Below are 24,580 nucleotides of genomic sequence, written 5' to 3' on the forward strand. Positions count from 1 at the left end.
CGTAGATGTTAAGTCAAATGCACTGTTTTGCCTTTGTATGTTGTTTGTGAAGATTTTATTCCTTGATGCATTTGCATCATTATTATTATTATTATTATTATTATTGTTATAAAAAAAATCGACGATAAATATAAATATCTAAAGAGTATAGAAACACGGTCATTTAGTAGAACATGAAAGGGTACAAATGCAGCACAACTCTGATGAGATCTGATCACCATTCTTGAAATCCAGTCTGTATAATCAAGACACAAGTCAAAAAGTGAGTCAATGTGACAGCTGTACCCATTTCCCTTTATTTGAGCCTAAGGACTATTTGCTACTATGCTAGGTCATAATTTACAAAAGTCATAGTTTTCTTATTCAGAGCCAACTTTTGTATGCTCCTACTATTTAATCGAGTAGAAAAATTATTATAATATAATTATATACATAGATAGAGTATAACATAGTTAGTGGTATTTTTAACTATTAATTTTATAATTTAATTATTGACTTGGTTATTTGAGATATTATAACAAGTCAATATGACTTAACTGGTATCGAGTTTTTAAAAATTCGATATTGTTTTAAAATTTTTAGTTGAAAGACTTTTTTATGAAAAATTGGGATAAAAGATCGTTGTCTAGCTTGAGCTTGTAGTTCATTTTTCTTTTTGATATATAATGCAAATTAATTGAAAAAAAAAAAGTTTTTAACATATTTCGTATGATTCATTTTCAGTTATGTGTTTAAGTACTATTGGTTGATTTATCTTTTAAATGGTTTAGTTATAGACTTTATACTTGGTTCTATCACTTTTTTTATATTCTTTTTATCATGGTGTGTTATAATATTTGAAAATCTGTAATAGTGTATTTGAAAATAATCTCATATAAAGAGTAATAAGCTGATTGATTATGGTTGCGGTGATTCTCTATAGTAGTTTTGTTTCTAAATTAACCATTAGATTGAAATCTTTTTTAAGAATGGTTTTTTGGAATAAATTAGATAAATATGTTTTTGATGAAAATAATTTGAAAAAGAAGCTTTTTTCACTTTTAGATAAAAGTCTACGTCTAAAACAACGATTTTTCTTTAAAACGAAGAAGTTAATTATGTTTTAAATAAAGGCTTCACTTAAAAGTAAAATTATTGTTTCAGACGATAACTTAAACCCCTATGTCCTGTTATATGAGTATTGGGCAACACTTGAAGTAGTCATTTGAGACAACAACTTATGTTTATTGGACGTAGTTTGAAATTTAAGTTTTTTGAACCTTAGAAAAAAAATATCTACATTTGGAGAATTCGGTTTTCAAACAACATATTCACATAAACATAAGTTGTCTCATACAACTACTTATGCATTTCCAAATACATAGCTTTCAGCTCACTAGAACCATGAAGTATTGTCATAACACCGACTTTAACTTTAACTGAAGTTGTGGTTTGAAACATTGCTTCGCTTGGGGGACTAATTTTTTTCTTCTTCTCATTCACTTTATAACTATTTTTACATTTGACAAACAATATTTTCTTGATTTTCTACTTCAATAATCTTATTTTTTTTAATTTGATTTTTATTTTTCTATAAATATTTACTCTCAATGTAAGTATAATGTTAATGAAAAAGTTTTCTCTTTCAAACAGAGGTCACTTTTGTTTAAGATAGGAATTAACAAGCTTATTTTTCAAATTATTTTAATACAAATATTTCTTTTATTTAAATTCTCAAACAAGATTATGAAAACAAAAGTTGATATAGCAATACAATTTTAAAATTAATATTATATAAAAAGATAATAGAGTGAGTAATTATGTCCTGATAGTGTTGTTGAACTATTGATAACTTAAATTTTATAGGTGTAATTGTAACGATTACTAATTACCAAACGGACTATATTGAGTACTTAACATGTATAACTCGATTCGGTCCAAAAAAATGTAAGAAAATATGGATGAAAGTAATAAGAAATTAGATATTTCATCCGTTTCCTAATGTTCTTCTTATTTACTTTTTGCACAGTTTTTAAAGTAAACTTTTTAAGTCTTAATATTTCTAAGTAAAAAAATATACTTTGAGAAAAATCTAACAAGATTCTACAGATATATTTTATCATCTATATATGCCGAAACGGATGGAGTATAAAAGAAAGGAATACATGCAAATAAAGACGATTCGAAAAAAGAAGGCATAAATGATGATATAAATGCAGTCTGCAACACATCAACTAACCATACATACTCTTCTACCTGCTTGTATTTATGTAGCATTGTCATTTACACTGTTTGCTTCCTCTCTTCTTCTGCTTTATAAGCTTTCCACTTTCTCTTTTCCTTCCTTCATATCACATCTTAAACTGATAACTTTTATCTTTCTTTCTTTGTTTTTGAGTTCAATTCAAAAATGGGGAGAACCAAACCCTTCTTCTTCTGTTTGGTTTTGGTTTTGCTTTCTACCAACAACCTACTCTTGCCGGTTGCCTCCACTTCAGGTTCCTATTTTCTGTATTTTTATCTTGTTTCTTTTTTAATTTTTTTTTTTGAAATTTGTTTTTTTTACTTTACTACATTTTTCTTATATTAACTGTACTATATTATAATATTATGCTTTTCAATCTTATTCAATTTGTTTTATTTTTTATTTTAGTCGTCTTAATATATTTTTTATTTCTATTTTTGAATATCTTCTGTTCACTGCTTTTACACTCTAATTCTTTTTTTTATTTCTGACAAAAGTATTATTATTATTTTTTATTGTTGTTATTGCTACGAGTAGTCTAATATACTTAATTAATCACTTGATTCTTGAATTTATGTAATAGTAAATTGCTAGTGATTACATTTTTGTTTTAATTGATTATTTAACATGATATTCAAAATCCTATGTCAACATGATAAGAAACACGAGTCATATTTGAATATATAACATTATATTAAAGCTTTACCATAAGATCAATCTATTGATCGTGTTATTCTTTTAATTGTTTAAAAAACTAACTCTTACTTATTTAAAATGTTATTAAAAACAAAACAAAGATGTCTTGCCTCGTTTATTGGAAGACATTTAACTCCATTTCGCTATGTCAAAAATTTATTAATGACCTTGAGAAAGATTCAAATGAAAAAGTGGAAAAACTTGCTAGGGCTATGTTCTCAAGAAATACTCTTAAAGCATGTCTCATAATATCATGCATGATAATATATTATCACAACAAAGAATGCTTCATTTTAATTAACATATACTCTAAGCAATAAAGAAATTCATGTTGTACATATATATATATATATGTATATTATTATTGTGTAGGTCACCGAGGATCTCTTCAAAATAAAAACTCCATTAGCCAAAGCAATTGTAATACACCACCAAGCGGTAGTGGCGGAAGCGGAGGATATTACCCTTCACCTAAACCTACTCCTAGCCACGGAGGTGGTGGCGGCCATCATTATAACCCTCCAAAGCATACACCAACTAATCCTCCAAAAGGTGGTGGCGGTTGCCCATGTGGTTCGCCACCATCGTACTCACCACCACCTACTAGTGGTGGTGGCGGTGGATATTATCCTCCTACCCCATCAACACCGACACCAGTAATTGTCACTCCTCCAAGTTCACCGTTGGTGCCTTCACCTCCAGTGGTTCCTGTTGGGCCGTCTCCTCCTTATACTCCTGGGACACCTCTTACTCCTTATGACCCTCCTTTCCCATGCACGTAAGTTTTACTTCTTTTGTTTCCCTAAGTTAATTATTCTTCTTTAATTAACTCATTGCCTTATTTGATTAATTATTGTGTGGTACGTCATTATTAAAATCTTTGTTAATTATCTGTGAAACATAATTTTTGCTCTATTACATAGTAGTATTAGGGAAAAACATTGTTTACCTATTAGGTAAACTATCCACCTAAATTAACTATATTGTGGATATAAAGATTATATGTATTTATTATTCACCAACTATATATCAAAAGCAAATTTGATTATTTATTAAACTAATCATCAATGCTATCTCACGAGGCTAAGCTGTCCCGTGGGTAGATGTACACCTGTTTTCAAACAGGTTATTAGAAATCTCTTAACTCAACGTAACCTAACTCGTTTAATTAATTAGGTCGGACCTGATTTCGACCCACTTAACCTGTTTATAGATTTTTGGTTTCATTTAAAGATTTTAACATTGACCATGTTTAATTTTTAGCTCTTATATTTGAACTTTTGGTTCTTTAGTTGTTTATTTTGTATTAGTATATGAAAAATAGGAAAACATTAAATAATTTAAATTTAGATTATACTTATTGATTCAACTCATTTAATAAACAAATTAGGTCGAATCAACCCATTTAATAATTGGGTCAAAATCTCAACTCAAACCCACTTATTTCATGTAAGGTTCAAATTAGAATAGCAGATTGGATTAATTTTTGTGAGGACTTATAAATTAAAGAAATAAGATTATAAAAGGAGTAAAGACAATAATGATTAAGTTTGATAAGAAACTAAAATTAAAAATATTCATTCATTTCTAAAATACAAGAATAATAAAGGCAAGACACGTGTCATATAGAGATATCAATTTATGGTATTGGTATTTATTAAAAACATACAAATAAGTTTGATATGTTTGTATTTATTGATGTAACATATTGACACATTCAAATATTAATGCAGCTATTGGGGAAGTCACCCAACCCTAATATTTGGGGTACTAGGATGGTGGGCAACAGTGGGAGGACTATGGGGAGTGACAACATTGCCAGGATTGAGCTCAGCGACCAGCCTCCAACAAGTACTTACTAACCCTACAAATGATGGGTATGGATCCCTTTACAGGGAAGGAACTGCTGCATTCCTTAATTCTATGGCTGCTAAGGAATTCCCTTTCTCCACCAAGCAAGTTAAGGACTCTTTCCTTGCTTCACTTGACTCTGATCATGCTGCTGCCACCCAAGCTAGACTCTTTAAGCTTGCTAATGAGAGGAAGTTCAAGACTACTACCCTTTCTTCTTCCAATAAGCCATAGATTATTCAAATTAAATAACGATGATATCATATTTTGTTACTCTTAAGTCTATATTATTATGTTGAATTTGGAACGGTTTAAATTCAGTGAAATGTGTTTGTTTTGTTGATTTATTGTTTGAGAGATTGTTCCATGTTAATTGGAGTTTATTATGAGATCTTTAGATGATGAGAATTGAAAAGTGGTGTATGTTTTAGTTTCAATATAAAGTATGCTAGCATGGTTTGCACTTGAACTTTTTCTGTATATTTGTATGTATCTGGACCAGATTCTAGGTAATCTGAATCAAAAGACAACTCTAGTAGTCTAAACTGGTGGGAAACGGACTGGACTACGGGTTGTCTAGGCTAAAAGACAACTTGGATGGATTGGTCTGATCCAGTTGTGCTACTGGGATTTGGGTCACTAAAGTAAAGTAAAGACAGCACAACTCCTTGGTAGTATTATATCCTCTATAATCATTGTGCGTCTAACGTTCGCAGTCAATGGAAATAGGAAGATATTTCACCTTTTAAAGACATGTGGAGGGTTATAGTCGTCTTCACACGAAACCCTAGAGGTATGTCTCAATGTCAATAATGGTAATATCATGAGGTCAAAAGAGACATTCCTTGGAGCAATGAGCAGAGGTATACTCTGAGTATAAATAGTAACCTTAGACATCAAATATCAGGTATCTAATCTTCAATAATAAAAGCATTTACTGTCAAATATTTATGTATATTGAAATTTAAGCAATATTTATTAGAACTAAGTGACTAAGCTAAGAACATTCTTCCAATTATTTGCCTTCGATCTATAAGACAAAGGATTATTTGATAACTTAGGCCTCACGCCATAAAAAGCCCTAATATTAATCCTCCAAGCTAAGAGCCACTATGCACTTGGGCAAGAGTTTATTAGACATACATTTGGAATACTTATTAACTTAAGCATCGGAGAAGGTCCTTGAAAAATCATTCCAAACCCTTCTAACTAGTCTTACTTGTGCAGGAATTATAGGCATTAGATTGATTTTATTGCAAGGTTGGCAAGATAGCAAGAATAAACTTCCAAACAACTAGCATTATTTTTTAATAAGACAAAACCATAAAGGGTATAACTCAGACTTAGTCATCAAGTTACTTGTATCCACCCCTAGAATATTCTTCTCATTTAGAATATGGGGAGAAACTAAGGAGATTAATAATATATGATGAGATTCTATTAAAATTTGAAAGTAATTATTGATTGAAATAAGTAATGATTATTATAGCTTAAAACCATTAATGGGTAAATTAGTTTAATTAGTAAAAAGAGGGAGGTGTTATGATGATTTAATTCTAAGAGATTAGGGTTGGCTACAGCCACCATACTAATTCAATGGTCGTATGCATAGATCCTTGTTCTTCATTCATATCGGTTTTCTACAATCCATAATTAAGTCCCTCATATCCCGTAACACTCATGCACTCTAGGTCATCTTCGATTTTTTCCCTCTTTTTAAGTGTCTCGAGTTACAAGTTTCTGTTTTTCTTACCGATTCTCCAATATGTCGTTTTTGCACATGCCTGAAACATCTTAAACAATTATCTATTAACTTTTACTCAAAACTTGCGAGTCCTAAACACACCCATACATCTTTGTTTTGAATTGTATTTCTCATGATATGCCCACTCACCCATAGAAGCATTAACATTTGTGCTACTTTTCTCTTGAAAGTATCATTCTTCTTAAAATTTGAACATTCTTATCAATCAAAGCATTTATTGTCATTTGATAAAATTTGTCTTTAAGCTTTAGAGGCACACTTTGATCGCATAAGATCAGTAAAAAGTAATTATGAAAAAGAATTTGAACAAAATGATTTTGATACTTATTACGCTAATTATCCCCCAGGGCTCCTCAACTGAATAGTAACGAAGAAAACGCAAGACTTGCACACAAGAGGAAATGTCTAGGACTCTACACATTGAAAACGATTTACCAAAAACGTTTTGAGCAAAAGCTATTAATACCACATATTTTGTTTTAAATAGAGTTTTGATTTGACCCATTATATTTTCAAAAAAACTCAAAGTGACAACAATATATTTCTTTTTTAAACATTTTTGATGTTTATTTATTAATGAAAATGACAACCCAGAGAAATTCAACATTTGTAGGGATAAAGAAATATCATATTTAGGTAACTATTTGAATATCAAAGCTAATCGTGTGTTCAACATAATTAAACGTATTTAAGTGAAGGCTTTGCAGATTTACAATTAAATCAAGTGCGTGATGATGATGAAAGATCATTCTAATGTTTCAAAGGCTATAAATAAAAGAAGTTCCAAACATGCCGGAACATATTCAAGACTCTTATGTTGAAATAGTTGAACCAATAAAGAGCTTTAAACCAGAGTTACAAACTGAACCAGTGACTGAATTTCATCCTAAACCTATAAATGTTTGTCAGGGCCTTTACAATTTGCTTGCCTAATGGAAGCCACTCTAACGTTGTTGAAGAGAATGTTCAAACATGCATCATCACATCCTACTAGGAATATTATGTCAGATCCAAATCTGATACCACAAATCGTTCACAATTAAAAATTTTATGTATTGTTCATGCTTTGATTTCTCTTACAGAACCTAAGACACATCATGAAGCATTACAAGAAGGTATTTAGATCATGTCTATGAAAAGTGAGTTTCAATGAATTCAAAAGGAATGAAGTATTGACTCTAGTTTTTAGATGCAAAAACAAATCAGTAATTAATGGGTCTTCTAGAATAAACCCAATGAGGAGAGCCGGGTAAGGTGATACAAAACAAGGCTATATTAGTAGCTAAATGTTGCAATTAATAGGAAGGTATTGACTATGATGAACAAGACTAGATTAGTAGCTTTTGGAACTATAGAACCGCATAATAGCTATTCTAAGACTCTAGTGACTTGAAGCTTTTCTCCCTTTTTCTTTTATTTGTATTTTTATTCCAAGTGATGTGAGAAAATTTTGTTTTGTAATTATGTGCTCTTCTTTTTTTTGATTTTGTTATTGCTTTTGTTGTCTTTATATTGACAAAGTTTAGGTATAGTATTTCAATTTCATCGGTTACTATATATAACATTGAATCAATTATATTTGTTATAAATAACTCTATTTTTAATCATTTATAATTAGATTTAGTGTATAACAGATTAATAGATAATCTAATTGTTTCAATTAGCTAGTTTAAAGTCTCAATGTAATTAAATAACTCAAAAAATATAAACATCAATTCTAGTTTAATCAATTGATTAGATTAGTTTCATTCATTCAACTAGATCAAGTTTAGAATATTACACTTACGACCCGTTTGGTGGTAGTAATAAACTGTGGTGATAGGAATGAAAAACTAGTGTAATTTTAGTTGAAAAATCTCTTTAATACCTTTGATGGTCATACTTGTCCAACTTCAATCATTTCATTTCTTCATAAAATTCATTCACATTACCATCGGAGAAGTGGTAATGGAAATTTGTATACAAAAAAACTTTTTTTGTGATTAAAATTTCATTATCATGGGAATGATATGAAACTTTTGATGAAATTTTACACTATAAATCACTCATTACCACGATTTAGTACCACTAACGAAACGGATCGTTAGAGATAGTTAAGTTCCTTTCAACCGAATCGTAACTAACCGACCAACCCGATTGTAACGCGTAACTAACAATAAGTTTAAAGTTATTAGAAATCTATGGTTGAAATCATGTGTGAGCCAATGTTGCAATTGATTGGCTATAGTGAGGTTCAAAGAAATAAATGAGGTGAATATTATCAAAATTGTCAGCCATATGTTGGACCAAAGTTCAATTTTGGACTTATATGTAAATATTTATATGTTATTATAATTAATTAAAATTGTCTTTATGGTCTAGTTAAAGTGACCTAATTAAAATTAAAGAGTTTGGACTTAAATGTATCAATAGCTTGTGGGCCTTAAATGTGTAGAGACTCGTTTTATGACTGGGTTTCATGATGGGCCGAATACCAGTCACAAGTTATTACATATATATACAGTAATTATGGTCCCTAGGTTATACATATTTTCTTTTCTCCTGTCATCCCATTATCAGAGAGAACTAAGAGTGATAACATTAAGGGTCGTCACTTTAGAGAATACGTGTTAATCTAGAAGATCTAATCACTTCTGTTTCAAGATTATCTCTTGTGCTATGGAATCAGATATTCTTCAGTTTTATTTTCTTTTGGTTTGTTCTTCTAATTTAACATAATTAATCCTATTTGTCAGTAATAATTTCACCCTTTTTTGTCCCATCGCTATAGTGATATATGAAATTTTTATCAACATTTTTTTTTGAATGAGAACAATGAAGTTATTAAAAAAAAAAAGTTTTGTGGGGGAGATATCTTTTAGTCTACAAGTATTATAAGTATAAGATATTGTCCCATATTGATGAAAATTTGTGATCATTACTTATACTTGTCTTGTAAAATTCAACTATGATTTTCTATTGTTCATGAGTCATGGACACAACAACATAAATTTTAGGCTAAAACTTAATCAATTAGACTTTGTAATTGTTTATAAAATATTTTCTTTAAATAATAAATATAAATATTTTATTTAAATAAATAAATATAAAATCTTCATTGAATATTTTTGATTTTATATTTAAATTTAGATCATCTAAATTTTGAAAAATAGATGATATATACTATTTAAATTAAACAATCTAAATTACACAGTATAAGGGAGCTTTATCCCAAATATAATGATGACCCCTATTTATAAGTTTGGGACAAAGTTATCAAATCAAAATAAAAAAAATTATTAATTTTTTACTTCTTATTATTCTCATATTAAATTTGTTGATAAATGTTTTAATTATAAAATATATAAATACAGTTTAAGTAAAATATAAATAATGGCTTATAAACATAATGGACAATACATGTAAATATGAGTATGCTTTTAAAACTATATGAAAGAAGATTTTGACAAAGTTATAAAATCATAAAAGAAGAATTGTACTTCTTGATTTCTTATAAAGTACCACAAGTTTTTTTGGTTGAATTTATTATTTATAACAGCATACTTTAATATAGATCGAGTTTTGATTATTGAACTTTAAAGTATAATTGACTTATATTCTATTATGCTATCTTATTATTAGTCTAATAGAGTAAAATAAATTTTTATAAATAAGCTTTTATAAATATATAGTTTCATATATATCAAAAGTATGAACTCGATGCTTTTTTATATCATATAATGGTCATATACACTATAAACATTTACAAATGATCAACACTATATGCTTTTGAACCACCGAGTACATACTCTATAGTCCAAAGCGTTATAGGGTATACCAAAGATAAAGTTAATTTGAAAAGTAAGTGTTAACAAATAACAATTATGTCTGATCTCCAATTAGAACAATTACAACAAATTGATCTGACACATCCAATACTACAGTTGGTAATTATTTTTTTAGAGTAAATAAGCCTACATCAAATAAAAAACGAATTATCAATTTAATTCAACATTGAATTGATCGATAGCACTTCGTAACCGACTCCTATTCGAAAAATAAGGCCCAAGTCCGATTTGTGCCGAAATAAGCGAACCAATTGTAGGGCGATTAGAACCCAAGCCCGATTGGCACTCGCCTCAAATTTCAACTAGTAACGAACTGGTGCGAACTAATAACTCGTATAATCGTTGTTAAACCGACTTATAGCTAACCGATTTGATATGAGTATGACCTGATGCGGCACAAACTGAAAATTAACCGATTGGAGATCTAATAGAACCGAACAACATCAATTCGAAACTAACCCCATGATTCAAATTAACAAATCTACTATCAAAGGTTCTCTCTAAACGCTCCCAACCAATTATATTATCTACTTTTCAGGTTTTCTAGCTGTCGGAAAATTTTCCAAAAGATCGTCCCGGAGTAGTTTTCCAGATCACATACTTCGGATAAACTGCTCAGACCTCGGACTAGTCACTTCATTTTATATTAGCATAACTCGCCTCTTTCATCCGGTTTATTTTATTTTCTCGCCTTTATTAATTTATTTTCCTAGTCTCTAACCGAAACAGAATGATTTTAACTATCATAATTAATATGAAAACAATATAATTAATTAATTAATCAATTCAAGGAAATTGCACCTATAATATTAAATTGCCTTCTCAATAAATGACATGGACCCCCTCCTTCTTTATTAAAAATACGGGTTTTAATTTCTGATCAGCATTTCAACTTCCTACCAAATTAATTATCTTTATTAAAAACTCACCCATATTCATGCAGAAATCAGAATCAACAGTTAAAAGTTACTGGCTTAATTTTTAAAAATTTAGTTATTAGCATCTCTATTTAAATTCTTTTGTAACTTTTCTTTAAAATTAGAGAAAACAATACACTATCACTCCATTATACTTACTTTTTTTAATTTTTTCTTTAATTTTTTCCAACAGAATATATAACACAGCTTGTAGTAAATATTAACGCTTATCGTTAAAGATGGGATGGTTTGTCCCACATATATTAATCAATGTTTAATTTTAAAGATGGCTTGTCGTTCACTTCAATTTTTGATTGAACGATTCACTAGGATATTAGGTTAAATTAGACTGAATCTATCATGTTGTCCTCATATTATCGGAAAATATAAGATGCACAAACTCTATAAGCCAAAAAAATATCATCTAAAAATCATATAACAATAAGAAAACAGACTCTCATAATTTATAAAATATTCACACTATCTTTAATTCTTTGCAAATAATTCATACACTTACCGGTTACCACTACTTTGAGAATCATGTCTAACTTTACTTTAGAGATAACAAATGTCATATTTTCCGGACCAAATTTGGATTAACTTTTAATTAACCCTTCTCTCAGTCTGACGTCTACACAAATTAAAAAGTTACTACTTTAATTTGTACATTTGTAATCACGCGTATTTTGCACACTGTAGTAATTGAGTTGCAAAATATTTTGAACTTTTGTAATTATTGTGTATAGCCAATAGGTGTCGCTTATACTTCAAATGTTTCACATCTTATATTTATTATATTTGACTTTTTACGCAATTTAATATATTATTTTGATTATTTATACACTTCTTCTTATTCATCTTAGGAGTCTCATTTGACTTTTTACGGATTATAATAAGAGTCAAAAGTGAGACCCTAAGGGTAGAAAAGAGAGTGGTATTATGGGTTTTTAATGTAAAGAAAGAAAATTAGTATGGGTAATAGAGGGTATCATTGAAAATAAAATAAAGTTACTAAGGGCATAAAAGTCAAAAACCCATACCAAAAATAGAAATGAGACAATTAAGATGACTTGACCATAAAAAAATAGGACACATAAGCTGAATAGGAGGGAATACTATTTATTTTTTATTTATTTTTTATTTTTTTTTTTTGTGAAAGAAGTTGTAATGTACTATTAGGATTTAGGAGTAACATAAGTTTTTATTTTTTTACTTTGTTGATATTTTTTTATAAGTTAGAAATTATGTTGATTGACTACAAATATCTAATAATATACTCCCTCCTATTCACCTTAGAAGTCTCATTTGAATTTTTACGGATTTTAAGGAGAGTCAAAAGTGTGACCCTAAGGATAAGAAAGAGAGTGGTATTATGGGTTTTTTAATGTAAAAGAGGAAAATTAGTATGGGTAATGAAGGGTATAATTGAAAATAGGATAAAGTTACTAAGGGCATAAAAGTCAAAAACTCATACCAAAAATAAACAATTAAAGTGACTTGACCATAAAAGAAAATGGGACACATAAGCTGAATAGGAGGAAGTATTATTTTTATTTCAAAGAGATGATTTACGCAGCATTGCCAGGTCGATCAACATTGCCTTTATGTATCAAGCTAAATTTTCATCTTCCTATAATGTTTATATTTATGTATCAAGAATTTAATACCAATGAATTACATACGTTAGATCTTTTCTAAAAATATATCAAATTTGGCCAAAGTCACATTATATATATGACTACCTAAATTTTGTAATGGACCACATCTAGCTTAATGCTTATGTCAATGCCTTAGCCAATCACACCTATACCACGGCCTTTCATCACTAATAATGTAAATGGAAACAATATAAATTTCAGTATATATTTTATTTCGTTATAAGTACAACAATTAACTATGTAGGAAACAAGTACTGCAAAGAATCATCAATTCAGAGATTAGTATTAAAATAGATACCTCTAATTAGCCATTTAGATTTAGATTACTGATATGTTAGCACCGAGAAATCAATGAAAAAGGAAAGCGGATAAAAAATCTCACTTTCTCCTTCTCTTTTTTTCTTAGTTAGTTTTTCTATTACTAACTATCAGGTCTTTAAATACAAAAAGTCAAAAATCTTAATTAAAAGATTTTTAGATAAACCCTAATATCATTTATTTTGGGTAATCGATTCTTTTACCATAATTATCTTTAGCTAGTCAATAAGTGATTCTTAATCTTTTTTGTATGACCTTTTAGGATTACTAGTTGTAGGACTGTGTGCGCAAGTTACACTATTGAATTCCATAATGCTATTTCATAAACTTCTAATAATGATAATCCGAATTAAAATATTAGAATCTCAATGTGTGACAAAAATTTGAAGGATTAAGGGATGAAGATGTATAGGTAGACATGAAAAAGTATGGACAACTTTACATGTTCAACCAATAAAGCGTAGCTAGGTTATTCAAGAAACCAAACAATTTAAGTGTATATACAAATGCTTTAATACTGTTATAAATTAGTTGTTTGTTTAATGAAATAGTATTGAAATATACCTCTAAACAACACTCTTGGTCATCTTTTGAAGCGAAAGAAGAAGAGGACGAATAATCTCAAATCGTTTATCGAACTTAAATCCAAAATCGGTTGGAAATTATCATCATTAACCAAATTTATTAAAAGTGATAAATAATGAATAGGCAAAGAGAAAATTTTATACTCTCGTCAATTAACTGAATCTTTTGGTGAAAGTGATATATAAGAGATACTCAAACTAATTTCACCACTGGGCAATCAAGTTTGACCATCAAAGCTTTATGTAGTTTGATGGTGAATAAAGGATACTAATTGTGTTAGTTGTTAAAGCTGTAAAAAGAAATTACGGCATAAACTTTTGCTTACAATAATTTAAGGAAAAAAAATACATGTATCAGCGAAGTATGATGATAACACAAAAGTCATACCTTGTTGTTATAAAATTCAGCCATTTGCCAACTTTCCTCCATAAATGCAATAGGCATACTAATACCTAACAAGAGAACCAAAATATGCGTTATGGATAGAGAAAAACTTTAGCAGTGGAAATATCAAAGAGAATAGACATACCACGATCATTGCCTATTTATGCAATCCATGCAAAGCTGTCAAAAACAGATTTCTGATGGTTGAAAAAATCACATTGTCTCCCTTCAGTCAAGGCATTATCGAGGCATTGATGATACCTTGAGGGTTTGTTCATGTGCTATTGTCTTTCATTGCTATATAATGAAATTGTCCTAAGCTTCAGTGATGCTGTTGTGGACACATTTCAATGATCAGAAGTTAGCGCATAAGGAGGTTGTTGACTAGACTAATGATCAGCTGAAACAATAGCAGTAACATTTACAACAATAAAGGTGTGATTGTTATACTATTTTTCAAGAAGATATAAATATTGGTGTGAACAAGTCAATACAACAAACTAATTTTAAAAATTTTAATTGTTCACATTAAAGTAAATTTCGAAATGACAATTAAGGCTATAACAAGTTGTAAATGTAGCAAATTCTATTTCGAATTAGAAAATTCATAGTTAGAATAATGTTTGCTTCTTGGGCCTTCAGTTTGGTGAATGAGGTAAATGAGTATTTAAACATGTACAACCATCAAAGACGTAAAACAAAATTCACCTCTTTTCTTCATCATCTTCACTTAAAAATAGCATCAAAATGAGGTAAATGAGGGGAAGGCATGGGAGATGGTGTGGCAAATGGCATGGTGAAGTGGCATATTACATGACAACTTGTTGGCAAAATCACTATTTACTTTCCAATTGTGAATAGTGTTAAAAGTTTTCTCAGATTTTATAGATCATAGATACATGTAACTTTATTTAATCCTATTTGATTAGTCAAAAATCATATGTTATTCTCTAGCAAGCAATGTTGATATATTAAATGTATAACTTATATCTTAATATTAACCCTATACGTATTTAATATGCTCGAACATGATCGTTCAATCTCCCACTTGTCCGTAAGCAAGATAATAATATTAGAATTCCTTAAGTCTAATAATATCATATTTTACCATTATAGTAGTATACTACTCCTTGTGATACCAAGTATTTTACCATTATGGTCATGTTTTAATTCTTAGTTCTCACTTGCAAGTGGAACGCATATCAATTCTATCAAGATAGAAAGAAATATTCATACTTGTAAACCAACTACTTTCCACTGAGGCATGAACTAACTGACTTGATCATTGCCTTTATAACCATGGTTAAATGTGACATTTGACAAAATCAAAATGAGATTAACACAACAATGTAGCTAAGGATTACTCATGTCTAAGGAATTTCATTAAACATGTTATGAAAATTATACTCCCTCCACACCAATATATTTGTCACATTTCCTTATTTGGCAAAACCATATCATTTGTCACATTTCTATTTTTGTCAATCTTGTTTTTACTTAAATAACCTTAGTTCACACACGTAATTACAAATATACCCCCACATACTCTACTTACCCAAACTAATAAACTAAATAACCCAATACTAATAATCTTAATCATTCCCTCCCTTTTTTAATACTCCTATTCCTATATACTCTATTGAAACCCTATCTCTCCCTCTCTCTCATCATCATCCTTAACGTCTCTGTATTTCTTCATCTTCTTTAATGATATCCATCTTCATCCCCATTCTTACTATTTACGGTTTATTGTCTTCATCTTCATTTTTATTCCACCATCTTCGTCTTCGTTTGAAACCCTAATAATTTTAGGGGTTTTTAAGATTTGGGTTTGTTCTTTACTTTTCTAGCTCTTCGAACATGGCGTCACCAAGGTCTTGTCTTTTTTGGTTGTCTTCGTCCCAAGAAAGTGATCCCATGATTGGACCTCCTAACCCATGGTTCGACTTCTACAATCGCCTACCTCCATCTTCTACAACTTCTGTTGAATTGGATCCTAACTGGGGAAGAAGTATAACTTCTGAAGATGAAGAAATACAGGGTATGTTTGATTTACAACTGGATCTTCAAGATCTATACATTGAGAACTTTTTCCCTTCCTCAGATGAAGAATCATTGGATGAAGATGATTTGGTGTCTGATTTTGATGTTCGAGGCCCATTTTCTCGTATGGATACATCTTTCCTCTATGACTAATGATGATTTTGTTTATGTGGTTTGTATGGTATGCATGTCTATGTTCGTGTTCTGTTTTTGTTGCTCGGTGATTTTTTTTAGGGTAAACAGTTGATTATAGCTACAAAATCCCTAAATCCATTCATTCTGCCACCAATCTAGGGTTTTCAATTCATAAGCCACCAAACATTATGTTTAGGAGGCTATGTTCGTACCAAATGTAGGAGGAAATTAGTATGGGATTTGGGTTATCTGTGATGAGTTTAATTTGTTCTCTGAGATGCATTTGTTTTCATTTGGTTTTGAAGCCATCAATAAATTGTTGAATATGAAATTTTCTTCTAAATGTTTACGGTGAAACAACTTCAAGATTTAATTTGTACATCATGTTTAGACCTAAACATTTACCTAACAATGTTACCCAAAAGTGAGTACAAAACGTAACCCAAAAGTATACTCATGTGTGTCCTATTTACATGTTACTGGTGTTCATGTTGGTGTTGTTGCTTCATTTGTTGCTGGAATATCTGGTGCTGCTTCTGTTTATGTACATGGAGTTGTTGTTGGCTCTATTGTTTCTTTTGTTGGTGTTGTTACTTCATTTGTTGCTGGAATATCTGGTGCTGCTTCTATTGATGTACATGGAGTTGTTGTTTGCTCTGTTGTTTCTTTTGTTGGTGTTGTTGCTTCATTTGTTGCTGGAATATCTGGTGCTGCTTCTGTTGATGTACATGAATTTGTTGTTGGCTCTACTGTTTCTGTGGTTGCTGTTGGTAAATGATGTTGATGGAAAAATTCTTCGTCTTTGATCCCCAAGTAAAATAAAATGACCTCAAATGTAGTTTCATCCACCTTTGTGTCCACATAACGTATTGCCTCATAAATAATTTCCTTTTGTACCCCCAAACAATGTGGGAGTCTCCCTTCACTTGCAAGTTTTGATTTGCTCATATGTGGAATGTCATAATTTATACCACCTAGTTTCTTAATAACCTCAACTTTACATGCTTGTAGTGTGGTCCATACACACTTCTATGTATTTAGTTGTAGATTGTCAAATGCTGCACTCACTGCATTTACTAACTGTGCATAGTTGTATGCTAATTTTTGATGTTGTAACGATTGTATTGACCTAAAGAACCCTAAGCCAAGCACATTCATATCTGGTGAGTTAGGAGGTTGTTGAACTAAGTGGAAGCTAAATCCATCAAGTGTTGCCACCTCTCTACACACTTCATCATCATTTAAAATGTGTGGCTTAGCATTGTCCTGTTGAATGAAAATGGTTTTGCTTAAATGTTGTGGCCTTTTACTTCTAATTGCTGGTAGTATCTTGTGCACAATCATGTCTCTTGTGTGTACTTTAGTGACTGATTGTATTGGCTTGGTCTCTGGCTCTCTTCTCTTCCTGTTTTTTGAACTCCTTTGTGCTGCCACTTCATGTGTAATTGGAAATATGCCTATCTTTCCATCAAAAATCATCTAACCTTCACTAGAAAAGATTGGTCTTGCAACGGCACACATAAACATGATATTGCGCACAAATCTTTTAGATTGGATTTCTCTATGTGGCTCCATTTCATCTGGAGTCAGATAAAATTTTTGTTGTGTTCTTGTAATGTAAAATAACTTTTCATTTATGTGCACTACATTTGACATGTAATTAAATGTGAAGTTGCTTGTATGCTCATCTAAAATGCAACTAGTAAGACAACAAATTAACCTGTCGAGTTTATTTTTGTCTGTAAGAAACGGTTTGATTGCGTTGGTGTGCTTTCGAAAGTACTTTTTTTTCCATCTGCAAATTGTGGTTTAGCTAACACCCATGGCCTTTGACAGTGGTGTTAAACTTGTCTTCTTCACTTTTTCAATTGATTTAATTTTTTTTATCAAAGGGGATGGATGGCTTTCCTTTGCTGCCTTTTCTCTAGTAATTGGTACTTGATTATTATTTTTTTGATCCCGAATATGTCTCCATATCCTTCCTATTGTCCTCCTATGCACATTGTACTTTTTTGCAATTTCATTGATGAACCCGTGTTTTGGCTTCCCTTTACTATTTAGTGACAGTGAAAGCTCACACATTATTTGACTCCTACTAAAATGATCTAGCTCTTTTTTTGTAACCATGAGTATACTTCAATGTGGCTTGGTGGAAATTTAATGTTGATTTCTTTATTTAATGTTGTCTTATATATATGCACTGATTCTTGGTGTTTTGAGGTGTTGTATAGGCGCAATTTTTTTTTAGTTTGGCGCCATTCCACCAAAGCTAACTGTCAACTCTCTGGATTTGTTGCATATCTGTTGATCATTCATCAGCTTATTTTTTTTCCAATTTCACTGACGGCTTCTTTTCAAAATCAAAACATTTAGATTTGTTGTAGCTACTTAATTAATTTTGAACACTAAATGCATACCGTGTTTGTTTTTTTGTAAATCTGAAGTCAACGAAAGATTTAATATCCGCATGCGCATGTGGCGAGAGGGTTGTTCGTTTTCAATTGTCGTTCAAAAAACGTTGAAAAAATCGAGGAAGAATTGAAAACTTAGTTTATTTTATGATTTTGATAGTTTTTGTAATTTAATTGATGTAAGTTTTTGTAATTTAAATTAAGTAGTTTAATGGTTTGTTAATTATAACAATCTCGGAAATGTATTCATGTCAATTAATTCTATTGGAAATGTGAAACCCAATTTTCTTTTCAAAATTCAATTCTATCTACTTTATTAAGCAAAAGGAGGGAATCATTAACAATTAATCCAATCACTTAACTATACCCAACTACCACATTTTCAATGGACCCCACCCCACTCTTAATATCCGTGCCCAAGCAAATGGGACATTTATATTGGTGTGGAGAGAGTATTATTAATGATCAAGCCTTAGTGTCCAATTAATACCCACATAATTGAATAAATATCTCTATGTTTTCATATTGTAAGAAACCATAATATCAAAAAGCATACACTAATCATTATTCACTAACAACAAAGAACAAAAAAAAGTGTTAGCATAAATTAGTATGGAAGAGTAGTGAATCAACCAGAGTTAGAGATAAAAGTACCTTATGACGTGTAGCTGGTCATGCCAACCATAGCAAGGACAATAACCTGCATTACTACCTTTACGAGAGGCATTCGGTTCTCAGAGAAATGATCTTTCCCTTTACCCTCCTGGAGTCCTGGGTACGGTTAAAGTACAATAAGGCATGCCTATCACGCTCGAAAATATGAGGAATCATATCCTTAAAATGAGATCAGTGTAACAAAGCTTGGCCTCAAATACAATAGGCATTGATCCTAGAGGTCCTCCGGCGGAAGCATTATAAAAGAACAACCTTCAAGGTCTTCAACACTGGCCTTCTCAATAGGTTTCGTCTGACACTAGTGTTTCCACCCCTTGTGAGGAGAAAAGATATAAAAGAATTAACTATCTCAACCTACTCATGTGCATATTCATGAGGAAGAGCCTTACGATAGTTATGATGGTGGAAAGCCATAAGTTTTTTGATCCTCACAACTGACATTAAAGTCATGGGTCAACTCTTCATCAATAACAAAAATGGGTTTAACTCGTGGCATTGTTGAATAAAAAGAATTTTTAAAGAGGAGGTTTTGAAAAAGAAAGTGGTATTTGAAAGTGGAACAAGTTTACAGCGGAAGATCGATTATGATTCACTTGTTCAATCGCACAACAATCAGACAATCAAGGACGAAAGGTTTTCTCGGTCAAATTGGCTGATTTAAGATGAATTCTAAGTAATCTTTAATGACTACTTATCCTGAAAGAAGACACTGATTCCCCTAAGGAATGCAAGGCCTTAATCCTCACAATTCTCTCAATGATCAACGTGATCTTGGGGAAGTATGAATCTGTGAAGGCTTGAACACACTAAACCTTTCAAACAGAAAATGGCAAAACAGAAACAAACACTTTGTTCTCTGAATGATTACTAGAATCGTTGATGAATTAAAACTGGAAAACATATATGTCTTTACAATGTGGAGGAGAGCCTTATTTATAGATTTTTCTTTCATCCTCTAACGGCTTAAACAAGAAAAGGGCGCCTACTTCTAACGGCTATAACAGAAGGCTTAAAACAGAATGTGCTGGGATTTTGGGAACATTCAGCTGTTCCTTATTCTCCTTCTTAGAGACTGGGAACACTCAGCTGTTCCTTATCCTTCTTCTTTTAGGTACAGGATTATGTAAGCTTTTCTCCAGGCTGGACCATATATATTCACGGTATTGAGTAACTGTTCCTCTTCTTCATTTGCTTGAGTTGGTCTAGGTTTAGTATGTTGTTCCTCTATGCTGTTCCCAGTATCAACCTTGGGTTGATTATATGAAAAAAGTTTACTTGTTCCATTCCCTCCTTCTTCAGTTCGAATTGTCCCCAATTCAGAATCAGCATAGTATGGTCGCAGATTCCCAATGTTGTATATGGAAGGGACTTCATTATCCTCAATCTGGAGCTCTTGTGTAGCTGAGGAGTGCTTGTTAACCTTCTGCTGATATATAGTTGTAGCTTTCTCAGTGTTCCTTCGCATTTGCTTCTGGATGTTCATCTTTTTTTCAGCGTGTTGTTTAGCATCCCCATGTATTCTACAATGCAAAGAAAGATCAATTAGTGATACAGGAAATATAGTATGCATTCCATATACACATTCAACCCCTGTGTATATAGTTCTGAAATCTGGGTCAGTTTGATACTGTCCCTTAATCATGTTAATTCCCAAGGCCTTAGAATTTGGTAGAGCTAATAAGTGTGCTGTCCTACTTAATGTATGTGTCACCATTTTAGGTTTTCCATTTTTATGCTTAACAGCAAGGTTAAAATTCTACATGAACTCAACCCACTTAGCATGCTTGGCATTAAGTCTATTCTGTTCCCAGGTATGTCTAATGGATCCATGGTCTGGATTGTTAGCAGACTGTTCTAACAAGTTAACATTCCCAACATCTAAGTTGTTATTCTTCTGCCTGACCTTCTTGCTGAACAATAGAAAGGCTTTCCCTTCCCTTCTATCTCCCTTAATACTCACCTTCTTGCTTAACAAAGGTACACTACCTACTGGTTTCTGTGAAGGTAAAGTGGACTTACTGCCTGCTGTCTTCTGTGGAGGCACAGTTCTATGAGGTGACAGGGGCATAAGGGCTTTCAATATCCCCTCATGTCTCAAGGTATAAACATTAGTGTAACCATTATGTAAGGTCCTTTTGTCATGCTGCCAGGGTCTACCTAAGAGCACATGACAGGCAGTCATATCTAACACATCACAAAGCACTTTATCTTTGAATGTTTCTATAGCAAACTGAATCAGACATCTCTTCTTCACATAACCACTAGCTTTGCTATCAAACCATTTTAGCTTATATGGGTGTGGGTGTGGCTTAGCTTCTAAGTCCAAGGTCTGAACTAAATCCTTGCTAACACAATTAGTTTCACTCCCCCCATCTATGATTAAGTCACAAATCTTGCTCTTGATTTTACACTTAGTTTGGAAGATATTTTCCCTTTGGTCATTTGGCTTGATCTTTGGAGTAGCATGGAAGTTCCTTCTAATCAACATATTTTGCATATCTGGTTCAGGGTAGACTTCCTCTCTATTTTCTTCCTCCTCACCGCTCTCAGTTCCTCCAAAAGTCTCTAAAACTCCTTCATCATTCACAAAATATGAACCATCAGGATCCTCCTTAGATGTGGAAGGCCAAACTACCTCTTCCTCCCCATTCCTGCTGACTAACATAGCCCTAGGTTTGCCTGCTTTCCTAATTGCTGCCCACTCCTGCACAGTGAAGGCTCTAGCATTGGGACACTGATTCTTTATGTGACCATGTCCATGGCATTTGAAACAAACTACCCCCTTCAAGTCCCTAGGGTCCCTATCTTTGGTAGTGTTGATCAAGGGTGGAATCTTATCTGGTGCAATAGTCTGAGTGACAGTATGTGTTGGTGCTGCAACACTTCTTGGGTGGTCTGTGTTGGGTTTCTTCTTTGAATATTTCTCTAAAGTGAGGGCATTGCTACAAGCTAGGCTGAAGGTAAGGTTTGGGGTCAGCTCTAGCTTTCTCCTCAAGTCTTCCCTTAAGCCACCTATAAAATTCCCAATCTTCATCTCCTCAGTCTCATTAGTGTCACACACAACAGAAAGCCTTTCCTATTCTTGGATATATTCTGATACAGTCCTATGTTCTTGTCTCAATGTACCCCATTGTATATATAGCTGTTGCCTATAATTGCGTGGGACATACTTCCTCCTTAAGTGCTTCCTTAATTTTTCCCATGTACTGATTCTTTCTCTATCCTCCCTCCTTCTTTGTTTCTGCACTCCTTCTAACCATATAGTAGCAAGCTTGGTCCGTTTAATCTTAGCTAGCTTAAACTGTTGTTCAGGTGTGGTTTCCTTAAAATCAAAATATCTTTCATGTTGGCTTCTCAATCTAAGTACACCTCTGGGTCTAGAGAATGTCCATCAAAATTAGGTAAGTTAATCTTCAAGGTTTTATCCTCATTGTTCCTATGATTTTGTGGGTGTTGTTGAGGTCTTTCCCCTTGATTCCCCATGTTATTGGCTATTGTAACGGCTAATTGTTGGAGTAGATTGGTAAGGGTTTCTATTTTCTCATCCACATCCATATTTTCCAAGGTACTCACAAACAAGACAATGGTAAGGCAACTAACAACCAGAACCTGCAAGAAGATTTCCACAACAAATTTTTCAGAGACCAAAACAAAAGCACAATTCAGATAATCACCAGTCATAATCTTGCAAGAAACTTTCCCAATCAACAAATTTTCAGAAACAACAATGAATGCACAGATACACAACCCTAATTTCTCAGAACAATTTTCAAGAATCAGATTGTATATACCAAAAATTTTTAAAGGAAACGTAATGTTCAAAAATTTGTAAACAAATGCTTGTTAAATTCTTATCAGTGAACACAATCAAAACAATCAAGAAATGAATTATATGAATCAATTTATTCGACAACTCAAAAATTCGATTATCAGACAACAATTTTATATGCATGCACTGATAATAAAATCAGATTTCAGAAATCTTTCCACAATCAAATGCATGTGATGATTAAATCGAATTCTACAATCTTTAACACAGAATTTAATATCAAGCAAGAATGAATTTATACCTGTGATTACCAACTGAAACAAAATGCGATCAATACCTGATTTTTTGATTTCCTTTCTCAAAAAACGCAAAATTACCTATTACCTGACTTCCTTTGTAACCTATCTTCGTGTCCCTTATCAGAACACGGCTCTGATACCAAGTTGGAATAAGTTTACAGCAGAAGATCGATTATGATTCACTTGTTCAATCGCACAACAATCAGACAATCAAGGACGAAAGGTTTTCTCGGTCAAATTGATTGATTTAAGATGAATTCTAAGTAATCTTTAATGACTACTTATCCTGGAAGAAGACAATGATTCCCCTAAGGAATGCAACGCCTTAATCCTCACAAATCTCTCAATGATCAACGTGATCTTGGGGAAGTATGAATCTGTGAAGGCTTGAACACACTCAACCTTTCCAACAGAAAATGGCAAAACAGAATCAAACACTTTGTTCTCTGAATGATTACTAGAATCGTTGATGAATTAAAACTGGAAAACATATATGTCTTTACAATGTAGAGGAGAGCCTTATTTATAGATTTGGCTTTCATCCTCTAACGACTTAAACAAGAAAAGGGCGCCTACTTCTAACGGCTATAACAGAAGGCTTAAAACAGAATGTGCTGGGATTTTGGGAACATTCAGCTGTTCCTTATTCTCCTTCTTAGAGACTGGAAACACTCAGCTGTTCCTTATCCTTCTTCTTTTAGGTACAGGATTATGTAAGCTTTTTTCCAGGCTGGACCATGTATATTCATGGTATTGAGTAATTGTTCCTCTTCTTCATTTGCTTGAGTTGGTCTGGGTTCAGTATGCTGTTCCTCTATGTTGTTCCCAGTATCAACCTTGTGTTGATCATATGAAGAAGGTGTACTTGTTCCAAAAAGATAGTCCTTTGAGTTAGAAGAAGTTCAGGAGATAGAAAATGCGGATACAAGTTTGTGGAATGATATATAGATTGCAAATGAAGAGATGAGTATGGTGTTTATAGGGTCGTTTTGTGTTAAAATACACTCGGTGAATTTTAGCGTT

General features: G+C 31.9%; 1 protein-coding gene across 1 annotated transcript; it reads left to right on the forward strand.

Annotated features, from left to right (window-relative positions):
- Positions 1-2,155: 2,155 nt before the first annotated feature.
- Positions 2,156-5,240, forward strand: LOC130803050 (protodermal factor 1). Its single transcript, XM_057667210.1, has 3 exons — positions 2,156-2,477; positions 3,293-3,698; positions 4,654-5,240. The coding sequence occupies exons 1-3, from the start codon at positions 2,390-2,392 to the stop codon at positions 5,003-5,005; spliced, it is 846 nt and encodes a 281-aa protein (XP_057523193.1). The 5' UTR covers positions 2,156-2,389; the 3' UTR covers positions 5,006-5,240.
- Positions 5,241-24,580: the final 19,340 nt, after the last annotated feature.

Source organism: Amaranthus tricolor, chromosome 2 (assembly GCF_026212465.1).
Source record: "Amaranthus tricolor cultivar Red isolate AtriRed21 chromosome 2, ASM2621246v1, whole genome shotgun sequence".
Lineage (NCBI taxonomy): Eukaryota > Viridiplantae > Streptophyta > Magnoliopsida > Caryophyllales > Amaranthaceae > Amaranthus > Amaranthus tricolor.

Excerpts from the sequence above, each read along its gene's own strand:
- LOC130803050 (XM_057667210.1), top strand. The coding sequence starts at position 2,390 with ATGGGGAGAACCAAACCCTTCTTCTTCTGTTTGGTTTTGGTTTTGCTT. Across the intron at positions 2,478-3,292 it reads GCCGGTTGCCTCCACTTCAG|GTCACCGAGGATCTCTTCAA; the intron begins GTTCCTATTTTC and ends ATTATTGTGTAG. Across the intron at positions 3,699-4,653 it reads GACCCTCCTTTCCCATGCAC|CTATTGGGGAAGTCACCCAA; the intron begins GTAAGTTTTACT and ends ATATTAATGCAG.